The following is a 13,899-nucleotide window of genomic DNA, read 5'->3' as shown; positions in this document are numbered from 1 at the left end:
AGAGAGGAAGAAGGAAAGCTCCATGTAGTTCAGAGGCCAGTATATTTCATCAGTGAAGTACTGTCGCCATCAAAACAGCGGTACCCTCAGTACCAGAAACTGGCATATGGAGTATTTACGATAGCAAGAAAATTGCGACACTATTTTTCGGCGCACCCGATAATAGTGGTCAATGAAGCTCCTCTGTCAAATATATTGAACAACCCAGAAGCTACGGGTCGTGTCTCCCTTTGGGGAATAGAACTTTCTCCTCGGGACATCACGTATGAAAAAAGAAAGGCAATAAAATCGCAGGTCCTACCGGACTTTATCGCAGAGTGGATGGAGCTACAAAATACGGGACCTCCAGATTTATCGAGAACCTGGACTATGAACTTCGATGGGTCTAAAAGGTTAGAAGGCGCCGGAGCAGGCGTGATATTGGTATCACCTGAAGGCGACAAGTTGAAGTATGTCTTGCGGATGACGTTCCCAAACGCATCTAACAATGAAGCAGAATATGAAGCTCTCATACACGGGATGAAGATGGCAAAGGCTTGCGGTGCAACCCGACTGAAAATTTTCGGCGACTCGCGAGTTGGTAGCACAGCAAGTTATGAACCAATGTGATGCAGTCAATGAGAGCATGATAGCATACAAGGAGATGTATAATGAGCTGGAAAAATTGTTTGATGGATGCGAGGTCAACCACATCAGCAGATTGAGCAATGATGAAGCCGACGTCCTTGCAAACATCGGGTCACAATGCCTCGCGATCCCTTCAGGCGTGTTTTGGGAAGAAATAAGTGAGAGATCAACAAAGCCAATGAAAACAAAGAAGAAGGAGAAGGAAGAGAAACCTTCGGATGTCACCAAAAAATCACCTGGAAGAAGAAGAAGAGGAACAGGGAACTAGTCATGATGGTACAAATTCCATGGATGCAGGCATACATATCATACATCCTAAGAAAAACAATACCCGACGATCCAGTTGAAGCAAGGCGAATCATTAGGCGATCTAAAGCTTTTACTGTGGTAAAAGGGGAGTTGTATAAGCGAAGTATCTCGGGCGTACTACAGAGATGTGTCACACCCGAAGAAGGACGGATTATCCTGAAAGATGTGCACGAAGGAATATGCGGGCATCACGCAAGCTGCCGCGCTATCGCGGCTAAAGTCTTCAGAGCAGGATTTTATTGGTTAACTGCAATCGAGGACACGAAGGAAATAGTGCGAACTTGTGACGCGTGTCAAAGATTCGCCGCCAAACCTCATTCTCCGGCAGCAGAACTGATGCCAATCCCATTGTCTTGGCCCTTTGCCCAATGGGGACTTGATATGGTGGGCAAGTTGCACAAAGCTTCGCCAGGAGGATATGAGTACTTGCTGGTCGCTGTCGACAAATTCACCAAGTGGGTAGAAGCGAAGCCAATAAATTCACCAGATGCAGCGTCGGCAATAAAGTTTGTGAAAGGCCTCATTTTTCGATTTGGAGTGCCTCATAGCATTGTTACAGATAATGGTTCAAACTTCACATCCAAGGGATTCAAGGAATACTGCGCAGAAGTAGGCATTAAATTGCACTTTGCGTCAGTTGGGCACCCGTAAACTAACGGACAAGTCGAGAAAGCCAATGGTATCATCTGCAACGGCCTCAAAAAGCGCCTGCTAGGACCGCTTGAAAAAGCTCGACATACTTGGCCAGAGGAATTGCCAAGTGTTTTGTGGAGCATCCGAACAACACCAAATACGGTGACACAAGAAACTCCGTTTTTTCTCGTCCACGGAGCCGAAGCAGTACTACCAATTGAAATAGAGCATGATTCTCCAAGGGTAACAGAGTATGACGAAGAAACATCACAAAAAGCTCAGGAGGATGATATGGACGCACTCGACGAAGCTTGCGATGAAGTACTTTCACGAGTCACCAAATACCAGCAAGACCTCAAAAACTACCACAGTCGACGGTTAAGACCAAGATCTTTTCAAGTTGGGGATTTGGTCTTGCGGTTAAATCAAAAAGTACTGAGAAGCTCGAATCACCATGGTTGGGGCCTTACGTTGTCACGGAAGTCATCGACGGAGGCGCATACAGGATCAAGGACAAGAAGACAGGGGCTCCCGAGAAAAACCCCTGGAACGTAGCGCAGCTCAGGCGGTTCTACGCCTAGAGTTGAAATATAGTCCTTCTCTGTAAAAATACAATGTACTGAAACACCCGCGAGTTTTCAGACGCACTCTTTTCCTTTTCGGGGCACCGAGTGGGGTCGGAAAGGTTTTTAATGAGGCGGGCTCGCGGTGCTGCAAATATAATAAAGATAGTGGAGATATACTTCTTATCCTTCGACACGATCGGGGGCTCAACGCCTTCAAGTCTCAAAATACGTACAGTATAGACAAACTAGACTTACCGAAATATTTCGCCTTGGTACACTTATACCTCGCCAAATATAAAAATCGGAAGCTAACAATTATAAATATAGTCTACACATTAAAAATCTTATTGCTTTGGTCTAAGAACCTCGCAACAAAAATATAGAACTTCGACATTAAGATACTCGGAGGCTTGCAACCTATTTGGTGAAAAAATAAAGATATCTTCTTACGGCAAGAGGAAAAATCTTCGAGATGGAAAAAACAGTACATACTCTAGCCAGAAGGCTCGGGGGCTCCAACAATATAGAGCACTTTACAATATACAACAAATTTCTTCGGAAATAAAAAAAAGAAATCAAAAAAGATACAGACATAATGTTTTCCAATATGGTACAAATCAGTCAAAGCCTAAAATACTATCTATGGACAAGCCTCTGGTTGTTTTATGTTCAGCATAGGACCCCTTGACGAAGAATTCTGAGTCCATCCGAAGAAGCTCATCTATCATCGACTCGGCTACAGGAGTTACCATCTCATTGATTGTGTCAATATCATTTTTTCGCCGCGATTTCTTGGCCGGGCAATCAGCAACAATCTTCGTCAGGTCTAATTTTGGATGGCAAATATTTATCATAATCTTGGCGAACCTTGCTCCAGCAGTCAATTGAGCTCGCACAAAATTATGAATGCGGGGAGCATCTCTGAATATCTCCAGCAATTCAGGAAGAGTTTTGGGAACTTCATTTCGAGGAAACAAAGTCTTGTAAACAAGGGTTAATGTTGTCGTGCAAAAATTGAGAAATTCGCGCACTTGGCAAGCACGATCTTGGAACTTGACAATTTGCTTGGTTCGTTCAGGGGTGGCCCAGAATAAACAGCCATGGTTAAGGGAAAGATTGACAAGAAGATTTGTTCTCTCGTTTACTCTTCGATCTTCGGCAGCAGCATCAAGAACCGAGCCTATTAAGCGACAAGGCAAGAAATTTGAAGGGGGGCACAGCAAAATAAAGAGGAGGCATTGTGAGGTTGGAAAAACATACCTAACATATCTGTGCTAGCCTCCAACATTAGCTCGAGCATGCTATTTTCTCGGGTAGTGGCTTCCTTTGCTTCCAATACAGCAGTATCCTTGGCAGCCATAGCCTCTTTGGCTTGTTGGAGAGCAAGTTTTTCTTGTTCGGATGCTTTCCGAGACTGTTCCATCATTGCCAGAGTTAGTTTCTTCATGGATTGAAGTTGTTGTCGAAGTTCTTGCAAATCCTCCGAGAAATGTTTGCTCGAAGAACCTTCAAGGGGGTCGTTATCAACTATCATTTTCTTCGAGAAGGAAGAAGCAGGTGAAGCATCGGCAGAGCAAGGATTGGTCGAATAGTTATCAAATATTAACTGGAAAAGAAAGCGCCAGGATCAATGATAGTGCCAGAAGGAATTTCATTAATTTCTAGAAAAATTTACATAGACATTACAAAAGAAGTTTCTCCAAAAGGACTACCAGGATAATTGTCGCCACAGCTAAATTGGCGACAAGGGCAAAAGAGACAGAGAAAGCAAAAAACAAAGAGGCATGCAACTAGACCTCCGGCCTCGATGAGCTAGGAGTTGAAGATGGCTTGATCCCGAGATAGGCCAGAATTTTCTTCGTATTGGGCTTGGCTGCCTTGATCAAAGACCGCCATTTTGTTTGCTCTATCTGCTCGGTGTCGCCAACCTTCATCCAGTCAACAGTTTGTTGGCTGTCAGCGACCAAGGCAACAGTGCTCTCGACAACAATCTTCATGTTCTCCTGGCGCATTTTCAGCCCAAGGTCCTCTGATGGATTGAAGCTCTGGGCAAGGGCAAGGAAAGTCTTGGGCTCCTCTTTCTTCGGGAAGAAGTAGGGGAATAGCTTTGACAATCCTGCGTCAGCATTCACCACGCCTTCACGAATTTCGGATCCATGAAACTCCAAATAAGAAAGTGCGTCAAGGAGAGGATCATTGTCGGGATTCTCCAGATCAAACTCTTGGTTTGTTTGGCCTGCAACAGGAAATAAACGTTGGTCAAAAGCAAGAAAAAGCAGGTCCTATAAAAAATAGAAGGGATCGATAACATTACCTTGGAAGCGCCGATTTTGTGAATTCAGGCGCTTGAGGATCCCCTTTTCACGAGTAGCCTGTGCGGCTTTGTGCTCGTTTAAAGCAGTTTCAGTATCTTCAAGTCTCTTCTGCAGTTCCTCGACACTAGCAGCTTTTGCCTTGGCTTCATTAGCCTCTCGCTTTGGCTTCGCTAGCAACAAGTTCGGCTTTCTTGCGGGCCGCTTCACTTTGCTCCAGTTTTTGAGCAAGAGTGTCGGCAAGCTTGTTGGCCTCTCGCAAGTTTCTCTGTCGAAATAGAAAAGAAAGGTCAAAATTGCAACAAAAAACAGGAGCAAGAAGTCAGAAACAACGACAGCAAAAAAGTTATTACCTTCAGTTCTGCTGGCATACTCACGGTACCCAATGAATTGGGATCCGATGCGAATAAGCTCTTTGATCATGGGCTGTCAAAGAAGAACAAAGAAAGAGAAACATCGGTATGGACAAAGAATGAAGGCGTAAAAAAAGCAAATAGAGGAAATATAGATATTGGCAAGAAAATTAAAAAAACTTACATCATCCAAGAGCGGAGTAGAAGAGCTACCCAATTGAGGGGCAGGCTCAATGATCGTTTCAATCCTTGTCCTTTTTGGTGAAGGAGCAAGGGGGCTTGATGGCGGAGTAGTGGTGACGACGTTTTGTTGAGGAGGCGAGGATTCTTCTCCTTCAACTGGCGTATCCAAGACAAGTAAAGTATGTGACGTGCTCGTCCGAGGAGCCACGTCAAAAGTTGGTACTTCTTCCTCATCATCGCTGTGATTAAAAATTGACAGCATAAAAAGCAAGATAAGACAAAAATTTCGAGTACAGAAATAAGGAGAAATAAAAATGACTTACGAGCTGACGAGGGATTCAAGATAAGGATCATAAGTTGCCTTCTAACGTGAAGGATTAACTTCTTCGGCTTTGGAAGTGCCGGAATCTTCGACGTCATTCCTCTTCCTTTTGCCTTTTGGAGAAACAGCGGGAGGAGGAGATAGTGCCGACGCAGTGCCTTCGGAAGATCCCGCAGATTTTCAAGAATCCACGGGTTCATTCACAAAAGACGGAGCTTCTTGATTGTCATCAGTGACAATGGCCCTTTCTTCGACTTCTCCGCCTTCAGGAAGAGGAGGAAGCGAGACAAGGTCTGGATGATTCTGTGCAAAATAAAACGGGGAGAGACGTCAGAAAAAAAAGTTACAAAAAAGATAGCAAAGCAACAACAAGACAATAGACAAAGATTACCTTGGGGAGTGGATTGGCGGCGCTGAATGGTTTTACATGACAAGAAGCAGGGACAGGATCTTTTTTGCTGAGAGATGAGATTTTTCGGACAAGCTTTTCCAAGTCTTTGACCTCCAAATCCACCGACAGCCGATCTTCATCCTTCTCGCCAGCATATTTCCAGAGAGGATACTTGCGAGCTTGAAGTGGCTGCACTCTAGTCCTAAGAAAGTATGCAGTGATTTGGATACCCGATAATTCTTTGCCGCGAGTATTTTGCAACTCGTGGATGCGAGCCATCAAGGCTTCTGTCGACCCTTTTTCTTCATCAGTAGCCTCTGCGTCCCAGGAGTGGCGGCGAAAGATTTTCTCGGCACCATCAAAAGGAGGGATGTTGTCCTCAGCACATCCGTGGTTTTCCTCCTGAATGTGCAACCACTTCTTGCGCCATCCTTGAACCGAGTCGGGGAGTTTAACATCGAAGTAGTCGACGGTGGACCGAACAGAAATTACAACGCCGCCTATATTATAGGCGACATTGGGAGAGCCATTACGGCGACGGAAGAAAATGCGCTTCCATAGCGCCCGGTTAGAGCTGGACGCCAAGGAAGGCCTCGCAAAGAGTGATGAAAATGGAGATGTGAAGAATGGAGTTTGGCGTGAGGTGGTGGAGTTGCGGACCGTAGATAAAAAGCGAGTCCACGGAGAAAAGGATGAATGGGGGCGGACAGACCGCGGATGAGGTGATCGACAAAACTTACCCGGTACCCCATTGGAGGGGTTGGGTAGCTCTCCTCACTGGGGAAGCACAATGCCTTGGGTTTCTTGCTGATACCCAGCTTCTTGAGCATGTTGATGTCTTGAGTCGAAATTTTCGATCTTTCCCACTCCGCCGCCCCAAGATCCACGGCGGCCATGGAGGATTCCGGCGTGCTGTGCCTTGTCAATCGACGCGGTGGCATCAACAATGGCGCAGGGTTTGCAGCTTGGAGGTGAGGAGCTTAGGAGGTTATGGATCGCAGGAGGAAATTTGCAGATGAGAGAAGGAGGACGGCGCGAGCGGAAGTGCTCGAGGAGGAAGAAGACGATCTTATATAGGGGTGCGGTGAACCGGCGGACCGTTGGATAAGGAAAGTGTGTGGCAGATGATAGCCACGTGGCAACAAGGGTAAAAAAGTAATTCAACGTTGGGGAAGTTACGGTACGTGCGCCAGAAAAAGCGGAGGACGTGTGTCCCCCACTTGCACGACATGTCAAGATAGTGGATCAATTGGGCCCACAAGGCAGTGGGAGAAGGCTTCTCGCGATTTTCGGATCGCAATCGTGGCTATCGTCAGCAATAACGTCACCTTGGCAGAGGAAGAAATTCGACTCTACAATTTCATAAAAGGTGACATGGAAAAATAATGCTGAGCCTTTGATCAAATACAAGTTTTTGATCAAATGCTCGGGGGCTACTTTGGAAAAAAGAAAAAAGATCCGGAAAGACAAAATAGAAATGGCGTGAGCCTATGATCAAATACAAAATATTTGCTCATAGCCTCGGGGGCTACTCCCATCGGGAGCGCTGTTCGCGCACCCGAGGAATTATAAAACTTCGGGAGATAAAAAGAAAATATAGCGGCATAAGGCGTGGAGCCTACAACCAAGTACAAGTCCTTGGCTGTAGCCTCGGGGGCTACTCCCATCGGGAACGCTGCTCGCGTGCCCGATGAAATCATAAAAAAAAAGAAAAGAAAGAAGACGAGAAAAGAATGAAAGAGCAAAAAGAAAGATAGCAGAGCAAAAGAGTATATTTCGAGTTATAAATAACTCTGCATATACTCCCATCGGGAGAGCAATATAAGTCATCTTTGACTCGATAAAATGTGCCATTCCAACAGCTGAAAAAGCACTCGACAATATATTCTCAGAACGCCAAAGTTGCGATCAATTTCTGAATGCCGCAAATTTGCGAAGGTAAGACCCCGGATCCGTTCTGCCGGGCGTGGCATCGCCGAAGACCGCACTCTGCTACTTTTATCCGTATCAACGGATACGAAGAAAAATCCCAACGGACGCGTTAGGTACTCGATAAATTTCTACTGGGACTCGACGGAATGGTAAGACCTTAAGCGGCACCTGTCGAAGTTTACACCAGTATCCCGAGGTCATGTCCAGGGGCGTGATCTTGAAGTAGGTTTTTGCGGATTGCCACGAGAGCAGTTAACTAGTACCTGATCCGTCAGATGAACTAGCCCCAACTACCATTATCCCTGTCCAATATAGAAGTTTATGAGAAGAAATATAGAGAAGTTGAAGTTATCGAATAAAAATAAACAGTGGAGATTTTCCTTAACTCTGCGATTCAAGCAAAATCTCGGGGGCTACTGACATAGGCATCCCAAATGGGCCTGCCGAAGATAGTACCCGGGGTTTACTGAAGGCCCACTACCCGAAGAATAAGTAGATTCGGAAGCCCAAGATATTATTAAGGAAAGCTAGAGTTGTAATAGAAAGTCTTATTTGTAATCTTGCGGGATGAGTTAGAAACCTTCCCGGACTCTGTAACTTGTACGGCACGAATCCCTCGGCTCCGCCTCCTATATAAGGGGGAGTCGAGGGACGCAGAAATCATCGAATCATTGTCTCTCAAACCCTAGTTTTTACATCGTCGAGTACTTTTCGGCTGAAACCTTCGAGATCTACTTGCCCTCTACATCTAACGAAACCCTAGTCTACAATCTGTAGGCATTGACAAGTTGATACCTTGTCAGTGGTCACCCTCTCGATCGCGCAACACCTTTGCCTTGCGAGGCCTCGTCGAGCCTCTATACACCGGCCTCTACATCTTAGTGTGCTCGTGGATAAGGGAGACCACGGCAACATTGAGCCCAAAGAGGCATCTGACGAGCTGTCGAGGACGTCTTTTATAAAGAAGTCGATCAACTCCTTGGTGTTCATCTGTGGGGCAACAATTATTGGTCAATGGCTTGACTATTTCAAGCAAATGGCTAAAACTGGTCCAGGATTTCTTACCAGAAAATTGGCAGAACAAGTCGTAGGGCCGATTCCAAGCGAGAAGGCGTTGGGGCAGGTGCTACGTCGAGGTCTACATGGGCACTCGATGCCGCCACCAAAAAGTATCCTCCAACGATGTGCGGGTCGAACAAAATTGTGCCAGCAGTGACGACTAGCATAGTAGGTGGCGGCAAGCTCTAGGATTGCAATGAAAAGGGAGGGACTCAAATGGGCGAGGTGGGGTTGGGTCCCTGGCGGGTGACCTCACCCATCTATATATATCATCATCTGCGGGGCCCTGGATCGAGTAGAGGACAACATACGTGAACTCGCTTGCTGTCCAGCGAACACGTCAATCAGTTTGCGTTGGGTCTCTGGACTGAGATTTTAATTTAATTCTAACAAGTCGGACAAAAATAAATATTTTATTTCTTTTATTACGTTGGATCGCTGGCAGATGCCTCAGTAGTAACAGATACACAAAACATGTTTCACAGGCCCATAATCCCGATGTACAGAGGCAGACGCATAATCTGAAGTGTACTGCGCATAGCCATTAAAAATACGCTGGCACTCTAGCTCCACTCTCTTCACGGGTTCACGGGGGAGCAGTGCCGCTCGCGTTCGTCCAACATAGCCTACACATGCCGCTCGATCGGCCTCTACCGTCTGTCCACATACCTACACTACAAACAACTCCCTCCTTTCGCCCTCACTTGTCTCGCTCACGCTGCCAGCGCGTGCTACAGTCTAGGAGATAAGCCAAGCTTGCCGTTTCCGGCCGCCCTCTAGCTTCTTCGCCCGCCGCGACAATGGCTTCCTCCAGAGGCGTCGTCCGTTTCCGCCGCCTTGTCCTGCTCCTCGTCGTGTCCCTCGGCGGCGCCTGCCGCGCTCGCGAGGCGCCGCTTCCGCTGCCTCCCGCCAGGATCGCGGCGGGTGCCGGCAGCAGGCGCGCGCCGGAGCGGCACGGTCTGTCGCTGGACTTCTACGCCAGGTCGTGCCCCGCGGTGGAGCAGATCGTCGGCAACGTCACCGCCGCACGGTTCCGCGACCACCCTGCCGCCGGCCCCGCCGTGCTCCGCCTCTTCTATCACGACTGCTTCGTCGAAGTGCGTAAGCAGAGGGAGGACGCATTGCATTACATAGATACGTACATATTGCGCAATTCCCTCGCACAGATGTCATCCAACTCGATCGCCACATTATTGTCTAGTTGCATTTGCATTGCACCCAAAGTTTCCGTCACTTTTTTTAATGGTCAGTCGAGGTTCCTTCTGTACGTGGCGCGTTAATTTAGCACGTTCACTGATTAATTACTGTAACGAGCAGGGCTGCGACGCGTCCATATTGATCGCGCCGACGGCCAAGCCGGGCGACGCGGCGGCGGCGGTGGAGCGGGACATGGAAGAGAACAGGAACCTGCCGCAGTACGGGTTCGACACGGTGGAGATGGCCAAGGCCGCCGTGGAGAGAAAGTGCCCCGGCGTCGTCACCTGCGCCGACGTCCTCGCCCTCGCCGCCCGTGACTTCGTGCAGCTGGTGAGTACGCTAACCCCTCCCGCCAACTATATCTTCTTTCTCGGAAAAGGTCACGAACTGTTCGACTACAGTAGCATGCATTTCCGCCGAGCAGAAATAGGAAAAGGCAATGCGAGTACGGGGCAGATCGTAAGTTCCCGTTCCCAACCGCCGAAGCTGGTATGCGTGCAAGGACCAGAGCACAGCAGGCGCGCGGCCGGGATGTAAAAAATGATAAAGGCACGCCGGGCCGCCGTGCCCGTGCCGGTGGCCGGCATGTGAAGCGGGCGAACGTCGTTAGGAGCAGGGCGCCGGGCGCGTAGCCTAGCTTACCCAAATGCGGTGAGATTACTTACCCTGCCACGTACGTACGGGCCAGTATTAGGCGCCTTCTGCTTTTTGTTATGTACCGCGGTGAGGTCGGTGATCTATTGCTGCTCCTAGCTAGTTAGCCGTTGTGGCTGTATGTGATTCTTTTATAACAGGACTACATGTAATTTTTTTTTTTTTTTTGAGAACACAGTACAACGCAGACGCTCACAAACACGCACGTACAAACACCCCTATGAACGCACGCACGCACACCCTACCCCTATGAGCACCTCCGAGGGACTGAGCCGGCATATCTTGAGGTTGACGAAGTCACCATTGACGCCTCGTTGTTGACGGGCACGTCACCTACCACCGAAAGCATAGCGCTCGATTAAATCCCGAAATAAATCGCAGTAAATGCAAACACCCATGTCAAGTCTAGGACTTGAACCTGGGTGGGTTGGTTCCACCACAAGGTACCTAACCACCAGAGCCAAGCTCTGTTTGCGACTACATGTAATTTTTTAGTCGCTCGCCTCCGAGAAAAGGAAGAAATACAACCCACTGAAACCGTACCTACGCAAACTAAAATCACCGGCTAGATTGTTCCGGTGATGGGCCTGACAAAGCCGCTAGCTGCCTTGGAGATTCGTCAGTCTCTTGGATCTTACGGTCACGGGACACCACAGACGATATATAGGATCGAATCGTCTCGAAACAAGCAGATTTGATGTTAGAAATTTAGGTGCACATGGTTGTTTTTCTATGTGTATCTGACCTAGTTTGTCTGGTACCATAGACTACTCTGGGGCTCTGAGCAAGTCAAGTGTCCTCTTCTCCCCCTCCATGCTTCTTCTTATCCTCCTCTATCAGAATTCTGAAGTCAAGCTTGTTGGGTAGCAACGGCCCCGGTTCTTTGGCATGTCACTGGACATATTTCTGGACCGCTCTTGGCCTCTTGCCTAGGTAGGTCACAAACTCACAGCTCACAAAAAAGATAACAGATCATACAGCGCACGCTTCAGCTCATATCTTTCTTGAGAGTAACAATCATATGACAGCCTATGTAAAATTGAAGAGAAGATCAGACCAAGGAAGAATCGGTTGTTTTCATCTCGTCTGACCCTGGCTTAAACCTACACAATTTCCCCAATCAATTAAGAACTGTACTACGCGCCGCATCAAGGCTAGTCTGTCTAATATGCATGCATGCATTGACATGTGCAATGACATCATCTGGATTCTCCTCAATGTTTAAATTTTAAAAATCTTTATCTCTCAAATCGGGAACCCATTTGAAAATCCGTTTTCACCGTGGGCTTAGTTCCGAAGAGATCTGCGAAAATAGATCCTATGTTGGTATATTTTGTGAACTTTTTTCCCATCAGTAATTACCAGATTATTATTGCTAACTTGCCAGATTATTCACTACTTAGCTTCCGGATTGTAATATGTTGGTTCGTAGGTTCGTGAATGTCATTCTAAGCACCAATGTAAAGCTCCATGATACCAAATTTGTGTGAAATGATATCATATCTTAGGTCTTAGAGACACTCGAACACCTGTGTTCATTAGCTGTACAAATCATTGTAATATTTAAAAATGGGTAAATAATATCCAATAACCATGTATAATTATTGTAGCAAATATTCGTTGCTAATCTGATAACCATATTACTATAACCAGGAGATTGGTTTGACCAAAAAACATCCTCGCATCACACTGTAGGTACGCATACTAATGCATTGTCTATGTAAAACATGTAGAAAAGTTATTTAATAACCACATACAATTATTGTGGTACTTGTTCAATTTTAATCTGGCAATTGATGTGACAAAAAAAATCTTCAAAATATAATAACATGAGATCTAGTTTTGAAGTCCTCGCCGACACGAACGCAGCAGTGCAAACATAGCATAAATTGGATAAACGGTTTGAAAGATAAATCATTTTCAAGTTTCGGATTCTAATATTAATGCGATGATGTCAGCGTGCAGATCAGTGCATGCATCCTATAGGGGGAGAGCACCATTTTTTCTACCGCCGCATAGACTACCAATGTGTCCGGCGCTTTTGTATAGATTTTCTCATCAATTAAAGTGTTAGCATGCTTTCTCGCAAAAAAAAAGTGTTAACATGCCAGAATAAAAAAAATTCCATTTCAGAGAAACTAGGGCAGAATAAGCAGTGCTAGCAAAACAAAAAAAAGTAACCCTTCAACTGGCCACAACCACTAGGGCGGATGTGACTTTAAGCTAAGTAAAGCCCATTGATGTTCCACACCAAAATTCGACACAACATGATGGGCTAAAAGCCCACAAGCTTAAGAAGATCTGTCCACGTTTTATTTACTGGTTTTGCTCCTGTGTACACTGAAAGTATCTATTTACAGGTGAAACCGAAATTTTAGCTTGGATGAACATAACCCAGGGAAGGAAATTACTGAACAAGGTGATTTTGTGCAGGCAGGTGGGCCGCACTACGACGTGAAGAAGGGGAGGAAGGACAGCAAGGTGTCCCTGGGTGGCAAGGTGCGCGACAGCCTGCCCCGCGCCAACTCCACCGTGGACGAGCTCCTCCGCGTGTTCGCCGGCAAGGGGCTGGGCGCCGGCGACCTGGTGGCGCTGTCCGGCGCGCACACGATCGGCTTCGCGCACTGCGCGCACTTCCTGGGCCGCCTCTACGACTTCCGCGGCACGCGGCAGGCGGACCCGTTCATGGACGCGCGGCTGGTGAAGGCGCTGCGCATGGCGTGCCCGAGCACCGGCGGCAGCTCCCGGGCGGTGGTGCCCTTCGACGTGAGCACCCCGTTCCAGTTCGACCACGCCTACTACGGTAACCTGCAGGCCAGGCTGGGCCTCCTCGGCTCCGACCAGGCGCTCTTCCTCGACGCAAGGACCAGGCCGCTCGTGCTGGAGCTGGGTGCTGACAAGGCCCGCTTCTTCAAGGCGTTTGTGGCTAGCATGGACCGGATGGGCTCCATCCGGGTCAAGAAGGGCAAGAAGGGAGAGGTCAGGAAAATCTGTAGCCAGCACCTGTAGATTAGATCGTAGGTAAGCTGATCTCCACTGAGAGCTTTGTGCTAGCTAGTGCAGCAAGTGTGTGCAGGTGTCTCTTGTTTCAATCTCAGTGCGTTTCTACGGGCGTGTCGGTTTGTAGAAGCACGGCCTGTACGTGCGTATGGGGCGTGCCTTGTTTCATTCATTGGTTTTGATTGCAGCGTCTTAGTTCTGAAATGATATATCAGGGTATATTTTCCTGCGTCCAAGCTGTGGAATGAGTGTAACAGGCATGTGCTTTTTTTTAAGGGAAAGCCATCTTGATGGGTTTATTCACTGGGAATAACAGTTACCCATACCATACTAAGAAATTGGGAGGTTCCTCATGCCACAC

At 47.4% G+C, this 13,899-nt stretch overlaps 1 protein-coding gene across 1 annotated transcript; it reads left to right on the top strand.

Annotated features, from left to right (window-relative positions):
- The first annotated feature begins 9,487 nt into the window (after positions 1-9,487).
- On the top strand, positions 9,488-13,634 carry LOC124659531 (peroxidase 19-like). The gene is made up of 3 exons (XM_047197397.1): positions 9,488-9,784; positions 10,005-10,214; positions 12,972-13,634. Exons 1-3 carry the CDS (start codon positions 9,488-9,490, stop codon positions 13,545-13,547), a joined length of 1,083 nt encoding a protein of 360 aa, XP_047053353.1. The 3' UTR covers positions 13,548-13,634.
- Positions 13,635-13,899: the final 265 nt, after the last annotated feature.

This window comes from Lolium rigidum, chromosome 6, assembly GCF_022539505.1.
Source record: "Lolium rigidum isolate FL_2022 chromosome 6, APGP_CSIRO_Lrig_0.1, whole genome shotgun sequence".
In the NCBI taxonomy this organism is placed as follows: Eukaryota; Viridiplantae; Streptophyta; class Magnoliopsida; order Poales; family Poaceae; genus Lolium; species Lolium rigidum.
This window is presented reverse-complemented; position numbering and strand designations above follow the sequence as displayed.